This window comes from Harpia harpyja, chromosome 7 (assembly GCF_026419915.1).
Source record: "Harpia harpyja isolate bHarHar1 chromosome 7, bHarHar1 primary haplotype, whole genome shotgun sequence".
Lineage (NCBI taxonomy): Eukaryota > Metazoa > Chordata > Aves > Accipitriformes > Accipitridae > Harpia > Harpia harpyja.
In genome coordinates, this window is record NC_068946.1 from 24,717,025 (window position 1) to 24,729,338 (window position 12,314).

The 12,314-nt window shown below is 37.8% G+C and overlaps 1 protein-coding gene across 1 annotated transcript in view; it reads right to left on the bottom strand.

Moving 5' to 3' along the window:
- The window catches only part of HECW2 (HECT, C2 and WW domain containing E3 ubiquitin protein ligase 2), a 173,187-nt gene that overhangs the window by 32,822 nt on the left and 128,051 nt on the right, over positions 1-12,314 (bottom strand). Inside the window, exons 13-17 of the mRNA XM_052792284.1 lie at positions 12,130-12,254; positions 10,454-10,639; positions 5,285-5,419; positions 2,357-2,459; positions 1,241-1,337 (exon numbers count right to left, since the gene is read on the bottom strand). Of these exons, the coding sequence (XP_052648244.1) occupies positions 1,241-1,337; positions 2,357-2,459; positions 5,285-5,419; positions 10,454-10,639; positions 12,130-12,254 (646 nt within the window). The remainder of the gene's footprint in view (positions 1-1,240; positions 1,338-2,356; positions 2,460-5,284; positions 5,420-10,453; positions 10,640-12,129; positions 12,255-12,314) is intronic.

Here is a 12,314-nt window from a genome sequence, read left to right on the forward strand (position 1 = left end):
TATACTATTTCCCAACAGATTAGTTTGCTCACATTTCAAACCAAGCCTGGTGAGACAAACTTGCCTGTAGCAATACGGATGCAATACAGGAACTGTTTTGACAGGCTGAGAACTGTAGATTTTTATTTTCCTCCTTTTCTCTGTATTTTCTAGAGAACGTGTATTCTGCTAGTACATCATTTCAGGTTTGTCAGCTGGGATTTATGTAGGGGGTAAAACAAATCATTAACACAGAAGCCTCATCACAAAACTTGTTAGAACACAATGCTTTGGGAAACTGTGAAACAGGGCAGCTTGTTGAATTTCTGGAACTTGCAGGACATGGAGAAAAAGGGATCAATAAGTAACACTGTGAGAATGGAAAAAAATGAAAAACAGTGCTGGCTGCTATGCTAGCCAGTGTGGATAGGTATCTGGAACACAGAGCACTGCACTGGCAGCTCTTTGCACAGGACAGACCGCAACCATCAAACCAGGATTTTTTAAATTTAGTGTCCAAGGAAGAATACAGTCATTTGAGTCCTAGTCACTAATATCTGAGCTGTTAGTTATTCCATCTTTTACGCCCAAGTACATGAATTAAAGCATCTTTGTGTGGGATACACTTAAAGAGGGATCTTGTCACTCTCTGAATTTCACTTTTTATCCTTCCTAGTCTAAGCATACGAGGGAGTTATAACAACCATGTAACAATCAAAGATCATCCGTCATCAGATCTCACTGGACTATGCAAAAACCTGTAGACACCCATTTTGTAAATTTTGGAGAAACTAAAAATTCTGATTGATATAAGATTATCTCCAAGGTAATTAGGTCAGGACAGCCTTTTGGTAAATGTGCATTGAGAAGATAAAGACATAATCAAATGCCATTCTGCCTCATGCTCCCAGCTGTACACATACTCAAATGAATGGGCACACTTGCCATGCCATGCAGCTGTCTTGGCACATTTTGAAGACATGAGCAAATCTCTTATGCCAGTTGTTCCAAATATTTCCTTGTAGGTACCTTTATTTGGTAATAACACATTACCTCTGTTCTCCTAAACCTTATTTCAGGCAGTTACATAGAAATACAATGAAGAACTATTTCCCACAGCTGTATGAATATGTTTGAATAGGCCAAAAGTCTACAATCTGTTACATTCCACTGCTAATTTTAATAATTTTAATGAAAGTAACTAATTCTAATTAGCATTTTGTATTGAAATGGGAATAGCAAACTTCACTAATTTTATTACCTGAGTGAATGATTCCTGGTAAGATCTGGTTGACGCTCTTGTAGAATTTCAAAGATATTGGGCTGCCGCAAAAATGCAACAATCTTGTCGTTGTAAGCTGAAAACATCAACAAAAATATGCTGAAACAAGCAGATACTAAAAGACAGGACCGCATTCCTTCTGAGTTTTGAACAATAATGACAGCAGACTTTATGTTCACAGTTTTAAGTTTAGCAATATTGTGTTAATACTTCTTCATGTAAGGCTACCGATTCTACTATCATTTAGGCAACACGCTTCTTGATTATGAACCAAATCTCATTGCGACACGTCCTTCCCACTGTTAACAGCTCAAATTCTGTTAGCAATTTCTATTATATTTTATCACTCTCACTCTTAGCTAAGGTCAAACTAGAATATTCGTTGCTAGAATAAAATTGCAGGGACCTTGGTTTTCACTGCACTGAAATCCATTCTCAAACATTAAACATGCATTGGAAACACCCATACCAAATCCTCACTAATTGCTGAGCCTGCAGCGTATGCACACCATGTCCACGGCAAGGGAAAGGATTTAAATTAGCAGAGATTTTCAAGTAAACATGCCACAGTACAAAGAGCCAGTTACAGTCAATCGGATTAATTTATCTTGATTTAGCACAGTGTGACAGCTGTTAGATTCAATAAGCTAAATTCTGTTCTTGGTGGCACAGAAGTCACTAACTTTCTGTGTATGTAACTGAGAACAGAAATTAAGCTAATGACTAATTCCAAGCTGATTAACACTTTCTGGAATGCTGCCAAAATAGATCCTCAGAAGTTGTACAAAAATCACTTGGAATACATGGAGTCCAATTAGAACACAACTTGGTTCACTGCCTTCAACTCTTCCTGTCACCACATAGAGTAAGTGAGCTAGGATGGTAGAAGTTTTACATCGGTTATTTGGTTCTGCACAGACAGACTTTTCAGTACTATTCCTTCAGGTTGCAACTGAACAATTGGGAAATGTTGATGGACAGAACAAATGATAACTTTCACCCACCCCAACCAAATGAAAAAACCAGCAGTGCACACTAACATGACACACTCAGTCACAGAGAACTTCTCTGAAAAGAGGCTGTATGCTGACATACCCACTGGAACCACATCCTGGTACTGAGCTCTGCTGACTGTATTAAATGTGCTAGATGGTCTTGGCAAAACTGGTGGTCCTGAATGACGGGAATCCTCTCCAACCTGAAAATGTGCAAGTCACACAATGACTTTCTCTATGCCAGCATATACATTCGGGTACATAAGCGTGAGAACTCATACGACTTAAAACTAAGCATGTAAGTAAATGCTTTGCTTGATCACTATACCCAGTAACCACTGCAGCAGGAATCAGCTGTGTTGTATGACAGTTATTAGTAAAACATTATTTAGTATACTGTGCCTATTAATACCAAGAATCAAAACTGATTGAAAGTTTATGGCTATTTAAAAATAATAGTCCCATTCTGAAAAGGGACTAAAAAATTCAAACTGGGATTCCTTCGGAGGGTCTTTTGTACTTCATAGACATCTTTATCCATATCAAAGGTTCTGAAACTCAAATTCTGCTCCTTCCTTAGCACCTCTATTACCTCTGTACCTGAATGGAGTTTCATTAAATTTGAACTGGAAACAATTTTGTGGCTGAAGCAGGAGGGTAAAGAAGCAAGTTCACATTCAGGCAAGGCAAATGAGTCCAAAACTGGTAAAAATGTTTCCTACAATCATCCAGTAAAACTGTTCTGATTTTTTTGTGTTCACCTATTAAAAAATGTTGCATATGAACATTTTTTAGGGTAGAACCACAATGTAAAATTGTTCCTGGTAGCATCTGTGATGTCAGGGCAACTTCTGCAGTCGTCTGTGTGCTGAGGCTTCAGTCATTTCTACAGTATCAGTATTTTATCTATATAAAACATTTTGTTCAACCTCTTTTTCATCCTGCTGAACCTTTATGTTTACTTCTCAGTTCCTCTGCCTACATGTAATGGTTAGCATTTGAACTACACTTCCAAGCTTCAAAGATCTCCAAAACACCTTAACTGCAAAAGATCAGAGAGCTATAAAGGTTGTTTATAAACCCAGTCTCTGAAATCACGAAGAAGCAAAAGTCCCATGATCCCAAGATCTTTGTGCTCTCTGATAATACTCTCTCAGAAAAGTGAAAAATTATTTCCTGTAGGCACTGTGCTGGAAAAGGAATGCCATTATTATCAGCTCCAGTTTCATGCTGCAGTTCAGCTTTAGCTAAAAAGGCATTCCTTACACTGGTTAATGTTTGCTTTAGAGCATCTCCCTGTAAAAACGGGGTCAGTGGCTTCAAAACAATAAAGTTCATGGCAAGACAAATCCAAAGAAAGTATTTTGAGAATTTTTTTCATTAAGTATTCACCTTTTGCAATAATGTACAGTTCCTTGCAATGGTTTAAATGCAATTGTTTAAAAATAGGAAAAATAGCTGCAAATATGCAATACTTAAGTCATAAGCGCAGAAGAAAAAAGTTGTGTTCAGATTCATACATATGCATACAAATGAACATCATTACATCATTAATCCCAGAACAGGAATACTGTATTGAATTGCTATGTTTGAAATTCCTATCTGGAATTATACTTCAAGTTACAATTGTAACAATATCAAGGAAATACTTCTACAGTTACATGTAGAAACATGGTTTAAGGAATTTCATGTATCTAGAAGGAGTGGGAAATTTTGAGAGGTAATCAGCCCTGTTTATATGCAATATATATGATGACTTCCTGTATGAAAAACTACACTTATTTTGCAGTATTGACAACTTCAGCAGCATGGTTGACACGAATCTCTCTGTTTTAAGTGCAGAGCTTCTGAACGCTGCTTAAAGATAATTTCAGTGTGTATTTCGTAAAGTTAAGAAAAAAAATTATTTCTGCTCTGTTATAAATCAATCACAACAGAAATACTTGCTTCACCCTATCGAAGACCTAAATAGCTATATGAAGACACTTCTAGCTTCCTTGCCTGCTGTAAGACATCATTGCCTACATCACATCACCAAATTGACGGAAAATGCTATTTAAAACTATTTGTAAAATATACCTTACATTGGGGGTGGAAAGTATCATGGGTGACTAAACCATGTTCAGACAGGATATGACAAGATACACAGCCAGTGGTATGGCACTCACTTGCTGCAGCTCAGCGGAAGTCCTGCTAAAGAAGTGGCAGAGAAGATTCATACTTGCTCTGAAACAGACCTCTGGCAGAACTTCATCTGCCGCAAGACTGAGCTATAAAAAGGCTACATCAGAGCATTTCTCTCACCATTCTAAATTGTATTACCTTTAATTGCTGGCATGGAATAGCCCTCCCCTGAGAAGACAACTTACAGATAACAGTATGGAGGTTAAATAAAGTACAACTGAAGTCTAAATCATTGTACATACACTTGCTCACAAGTAAAAAGAAGTTACAACAACTGTATGGAGACCGACTGTGAAAACGGTCCACAGAGACGTATGAACAAAATAGTGTTTTCCATGTATTTGTTTAGAAAGTAGAGATGAAATACATATGCAAATGCATATAACAGTCTGATAAGCCTACATGCGGTAAGATTTTTTTTATACTTACTCAGAAAGTTCCACATCTAGATGTATATACAACACATGCACTTTTTTCCCCCCTCTTATTTGCAGAGTATATCAACATACTTGGCAGACACCATGCTAGACAACAATACACATATTTTGACAGCGAAAGACAAGATATAGATACTGGTAATCTGTAATCAGATGCTCTCCTGTCGTTAAATGGGGTTACTGCAAATTAAAAGTAAGAGAAACTCATGTCTGATATTTTTCCTCTGAAATCATACATTTCAAAAGCAACAATGGCTAGCAAATAAAATCATAGATCTTTACGGATGAGTACCGTATGCTTACAGAAGAATCATGCTCCTCACAACATGGAATTCTGAACAGAGGATGAAAGAGGATGATCTTAAAAACCCGGTGGTTCCCAAAGAGAAGGGGCAGATCCAACTTACCTCACCAGCGCTGTGGCTGCGTTGTCTAGTTAAGTGCTGCCGATGGACTAACGCACTAGTGGGCCGGCTACTCTGCAAGGGAAGCCGGGGGTCAATGAACGTTGTAGTGCGGGAATTGTGGTCAACAAAGAAAGCCTAGAGAAGGAGAAAGAAGAAAGAATCTATAGCCGATACTTTTTTTTTTTTTTTAGCATGTCTGAGGTTAATGTCTGTTCAGGATCTAGGTTTCGTTTGCTGATGTGAGGCTTTGGAAAATCTTCTTCACATTTCTGTAGCTTGCATTTCCCTTCAGCAGAAGAGGGATAACAGTTTTCCATCTCACTGAAGGGATGAATTCTTTAATGCCTTACCTCATTCGTGTCTATAAAGCCCTTTGAAATTCTCATCTGACAAGCATCAGAAATAGGAAGCTTTGTTATGATTGTCAAGAAGAGAAGACTTAAATCTTTAATAAAAGTAATCCTGGTGTATTCTCCCTTTCATTTCCTTATAAGCATCTGAAAAGATGTCATTAAATGGCAAAACCATTCCCTTTTGTGAACTATTTACCATACAATTATGAACACAATTGGGTGTACGTATGTCAAGTGTATGATTGCGTCCTGTGATGAACTATGATTACAGGCCAACAGGCATTTTTATCATCCTCCTGATACAATTATTCTAAGTTTGCTAACCTTTAAAAAAAACCAAACAAACAAAAAAACCCCCCAACAAACAAAACTAAAAAGAAAGGTCAGTCAGGAGCACAAAGATGATGGCAACAAAAACATTTAAACCAGGCAACCGTTGAGAACTACCACATACTGGCCAGTCAGCCATTTGCTGAAAGCAAGGTCACAGGAGCATGTATCCTGGAAAATGCAAACCTCCTACAAATCTGTCCAATTTGAACCAAAAAGGTTTCTAAGCCGTGAAATTTAAACTTTTTCCAAGCCATGAAATTTAAACTTTTTCCAGTGTTGGTGTTGCACTTGGAAACCAGCACTGTTCTATTTCAACACACTTCGCTTTTTTTCAATCACAACGCTGGAAACACGTGGAAGTGGCAAAAAAAGATCCTGGTTTTGAGCAGGAGAGTTACAGGAAAGTGACATCTGGTTTGAGGAATCAAAGAATCTGGACCAGCAAAGAGGTGGTCGGGGACTGCGGGAGCCATTTCTGTGTTTGGATACCAGGGAGGTACTTTGACCACAGTTTCATAAACAATTCAGTCCTGCAGTGTCAGCGAAAGAAATATTCTCATCTTCCCCCATCCTGACCACTTGTTTCATCCCTTGCGCACCCTTCCTGCCTTGTGCTGGCACAAGTGTTTGTGTAGCCACACAGTGAACCCAGCTGGGGAGCTGGTCCAGGCTAAAATTATTCTCTCTTTGTCCCTTTCCTCTAACCTCGGTCAGCCCACCAGGGACGAGAGGAGAGCAGAACTGGCTCTTTTGGCAGTGACACCAGCTTATAGTATTCATGAAATCATTGTTTCAGACTGCTTGGTATAGCCAGACCAGGGAAAATGCAATTCTTCTGACTGCTGCGAAGGTAGGTAGACAAACCAGTGTGTCAGGCTATACAGCAACTAAATACCATTATGGATTGTGGTGGGAGAAAACGCTCATACTTCTATTTCCCAAGGAAGGAGAAGCATATGGAGGGACACCAAAGTTGCAAAACCTAAGAAACGCTCCAGAAGAGGGCAGCAAGCCTCCTACAGCACTAACCGCGATTGCCTGTACCTGTAGCCTGTACCTACAAGCAAGGAAATCACATTACCTCAACAGTAAGGAAGAACTCTGTTTTGATCATCTGACATAGTTACAGATATGCAAGTGAAACTGACTGTTCCACAATTCAAAAACCATAAAGTGTATTCAAAAATGCAGTTTTAATTGCAATGTTTGAGCCTGATGCAGGACTTGTTCACCATGACAAATAATGATGCCAACTGCAGTGCAAGTATACAGATTAGAGAATATGAAACCAGTGGGAAAGCAGAATGAAAGCCACTGTGAAATTTCAGGTTTGGGCCTGGAAAATGACTGGAAGAGGCTGTTGGAACATATCCAGGCTTTCTGAAAATTTTGCTCCTGATTGATAGGTTTATTTCACTTACTAGCATGTGGTTGGTATAGGGTTTTTTTAATGTCCCTCTATCTACTATTATATCTAGTCTATGTGTATTTATAAGATGGGAAGCACTTTCATCAAAACAAAGGTTGATTTCATTAAGTCAACATTATACTGTAAAATCACTTAGAAAAAAAAGGTACTGATTCAATATAGGAGAAAGTACTACCCAGAGTTGTGCTACACAGTTCTTTGAGTTAATGCAATCTAACATTGCATGTAGTGTTCTTTAGCATTACATTTAAGTAAACAACTCAGTTTAAACACTAAGTTAAAGACAATCATGTCTTACGAAATATGAATGCTTGCAAGCCAGCTAGTAGCAGCCTACTTTAAAATAAAGCATAAATTACTACTTTGAAGCATCAGTGAAGATAATCATTGGAGCTTCAAGGCCTTGGGCTAATCTGGACATTGGCGCACAGCTCAAAATACAGTGTGGCTCACAGTTGCCTTTCAAAAAAATTCCTCTCATAACTCCTGTCTAGCTATAATCCATAAATCTATGATGCTTGAAGAGACTGACATAAGATGGGTAGTGCCAAAACTACATTTAGCCCATTAAACATGGGTAGTTGCCCAAGTTATCTTTCCAATTAAAGTCTATGAAGCTTGCTAAAATACCTTTTCTTCGTATTGAAGACATTAGTAATCAATTACAACGGATTCTTTCATTGTGGAAAGAAAAACCAAAAATGTCCTACAATAATTTATTATGTATTTGTACATCTTGCAGAGATCTAATTAAAAAGTATATACATTTGCATCTGGCTTTAAAATATGAACATGTGTTTACACATATTGCACAAATGCACTGGGGTGCTTATCTGTATAATATATGTGTGTATGCATGTGTATGCAGCAATGCAAAATTTCAAAGTTATCAGACACAATTCAGTTCAGGGACCTATCTAGCTTATATGATGCATCCTGCTACCACCTTTTTCAATGGTCTTCTGCCTCCCTGTGGTCAGTGGCCGATGAAGATTCATCTGTAATGCCAATGAGAAAAAACATCCTAGTTACCTTTCAGGGAGAACTGCATGCCAAATGGATTTTATCTTCTGTAGGGGATACATGGAGGAGTCAAAGAGGAGTGGGCAACTGGGCTTTGCTGTGCAGCTTTGAAGGGAGTTCAGAGGTAGGCAGTCCCCAGCTGACCTTGGAGGACAGCCTGCAAAGCGGACAAGCAACCAGGACTGCACTGGCATTGGGGAGTAAAAACTCTACTGCTCAGCACTGTATAAGGGTCAGAACGATCACCACGCCTTGTGAGTAAGAGCACCAAGATTCTTACTATGATATACTTGGAAAAATACATACTCTTCCCATCTCAGCAGGGAAGAGTAGCCAGCGAAAGAAAATATAATTATATATTGTGGCATGGCTAATTTCTACTTGCTTCTCTTTAGCTTTATGCTTTAATAAAGGCAGGTCCAGTTTCAGTTTGGTCTCATCAAGCACTGGTCTCACCATGTACTGGCCATCATCTCTCTTGAGTGCTGAATAGGCTTTTCTACTGGCCACAAGTGCTACTTGTGACAAAGGCAATTCAACATAATGAAAATGAACAATACTGAGCCTAATTCAAAGTGAAGAAATCCCAGTGGGTATTTATTCAGTGCTTCCTCTTGTTGACTAATGTTGTGGAAGCATCACTGTTACCAAATACTACACCAGAAATCCAAAGGTCTAGTTCTCTCTATGGAGTGCCTATTAAAGTCAATTGAAAATTGCTGTATTCTTCAGGAGAAAACTGGCCTCTGAAGAACTGAACAGAAAAACAATGACTTAAAACAGGAAAAAGAGTGAGAGACGCAAAGAACTAGGTTAGTATAATTGCACATTCCTAATTGTTTTTCTAATGAAAAAACACAGTGCTTTCCAGAGTTGTTAAACCCAAGAAGAAAACAACCCTCAAGCACTTTTTCTACCCTTCAGTTGTAGCTGTAATCTTTTCAAGCATCAAGATCATTATTTATATGGACACTCACAGCTAACTGTACCAAGACGGATAAACGTAAGAACTGAGAAGCTTAATATGCCTAGAGTCCTAATTAGGACTTCTCACATGAACTGATAGCCTTATCACTTCCTCACATGCTAATCATAGCCTGTTTTTAACCCTCCTATCTTCTACAAAGAAAATCATATTCTAGATAGTGAAGATACACTAGTATAAAGTTACATTAAAATTATGTTACTACTATAAAAATGTCTGTTCTTTGATTTTAAAATATTTTGTTAGAAATTGAAAAGTGATACCTGTTTTGAAAAGCAGTAAGACTTGCAACCATTCAAGATCCCTATTAATGAAACCTATGACACACAATTTCTTTCCTGTTAACCAATACATAACCAATAGAGTGATCATCCCCCGAGCTATCCCAGTCTTAAGTGCACCCATTTTATCTCAGAAACTGATGAACACCGGACCCACTTAGCATTTGGGTAGAGGACTCACCTAGAAAACGGTTAGCTATTAAAGAAAAAAAGTGCAAATAATGCACACTAATGAATCCCATTCAAGACTTTGAGGTTGAAGAAGGCGGGGGGGGGGAAGCCCTGAGGAAAAGCTCGACAGTTAAACAAGAAAAAACTAATACAAATGGTTCAACAATAACTAAATAAAATTCAGTAATAATAAAGTAACTTTACATCTAAATTATCTTATGAGTACACATTCAAAACTCCAAAGAACTTCACTGAACAACTTATATTTACAGAGTAGATAATTCTTTCCAAAAGAAGTTTTAAACATCCAAGGGAATCTAAGCAACTTCTTTCATTGTAAAAAGGCTACAGATTTTTTAGCTATTTCCCTTGTAATGATTAATACCCACTTATCAGTCTCCTTCTCCTTTCATATAATCCTTTCTCAGCACAGATGAGAAATTCCAATCTTCTTTTGGCAAAAGCAGGAGAAAAGGATGCGCACCTTTTACATCTGGAGAACTACGTGCACTTATGCTCATTAAGAGCAACCGAGTCCTGACATCGCAACATCCACTATCAAGCACTCAACAGAGCCACATGTGCATTAATTACCTTGCCCTGATGGTCATGTTTCATTTCCCAACCTCTCGGCAGCTCCAGCTGTTTGTTAGCAAACATGTTGAGGAAGCCCACCAAATCACGATTATGCTGGTAACGTTCAAAATGGTGGGTGTCCCGCCGGACTTTGGTGATCATGTGCTTCAAACACGTGTTATTTGTAAACATGCGGTAGGCACTCTGAGAAATAAATAACAAAAGGAAATATTTTTAAAAAATAAAATTTCTTCTTACTACAAAAGTTAACATTTACACTATAAATAAATCATCTAATCATCTATAAAACCTTAAAAATTATCTCCAACTAGGCCACAATGGTATGAAAAAAAGGGTCCTCTTTCTGAGGTTTTGGGATAAGTGTTTGATGTTTCTTACTTTGCTTGAGATATACAAAATTTCATAATCGACTCACTTCAGCAGTGTGAAGTATACTACAGATTCCATTTACCACACTTGTCCCTGGAACTGTGAAGAATTCTATAACATTAAAATTGCTTTAAAAGTAAAGATTTCATAGATATTTTCCAGTTTCTGGAATAATGAGTCAAATGCAGCCATAGAATACAGCAATAAAGCTGGTAAAGTTTTCTGCAGGACAGAGATACATAATCTTGTAGAATTTGTCACAAATCTACATAAATATTGTTTCCGCCTATTGATTTTTCAAAAATACCCTATCATTGCATGTCCATGTGTAATTTATGTAATAAAATTGAAATAAGAAAGTAAAAGGAGAGCACCGAAAAATAGGGAAAAATTTAAATAAAAGGGCTAAAATAAACAGTTAACACCCTTCCCTCCAAAAAAACCCAGCAAACCAGAAACCAGGTCATTCTCTCAGGATTAGCAATAAACAGAAGCCAAGACATAGGCCCTCCTATTGCACTGTACTGCTACCTAAATCACTCTATGCCCCTACACCTCTACTCCCTGGCCAGAGGTCTTATCTACCTCTGTCCTATTTCATATATTCAAGATAAAGCTATGCAAACTAAGCAGAATTATTCAGATACAGACAAGCATATATATATCTCTCAAAATCAAACTAACACTGACCAGTAATTGAAAAAACACTGAATTATTAACAGGTGTACTTGCAGACAATAAATTATTCATTCCATTACTTCTGTTTACACTATACATCCCATTACATAAGGGAAAAGAAACACTGGAAAAAAAAAAACTATATAAGAAGCAGCACTGAAGAACAGGCAAAACAGAAAAGGAAAATATATATTAAGATGCTTTTTTCTTCAGTGCGACCTCTAATATATTTTGATATAAACCAGGCAATCTGGGAGAAACAAATCATCCCATAAGCTGCAAAGTTATCTTAAAAAATAAGCACCATTTTTGTACTCAGAATTGTCTCTCGCCCTCTGCAAAGCACAGTAAGAAAGCTATTGCTTCGATAAACAAATGAGTTTTGTATCATAAGAAAGATGAAGAACTGAGTTAAAGAATAAAAACTGTAGAAGCTATAATGCCAACTAGGACGACTCTGATGCCCACCAATTGCAAGTAATGATGATGAGTGTGTGCATTTATCCAGCCTCCCTATGTACTACCAATATCTTTGCATCAAACACTGAGCAGTATCTCTGTACACGACAACTATACTTATAAGCATGTATTTATGAAAGTCTTTCAGCTGTAGATGCTATACTCACAGGGTTAGAATGCAGCACTGTAAAGAACTCTGGGCTGATAAGGAATTTCACAGGGGGAGACTGGAGCAATAAAGTAAGTCTGGATCTGGAGGTAGAGTGAGGCAGCACATTCTCTCTTCGAAAATCTAACAGCAAAGTGAATGACAAAGACTTCCAGTAATAATCATTACCAAAACATTGCTGCA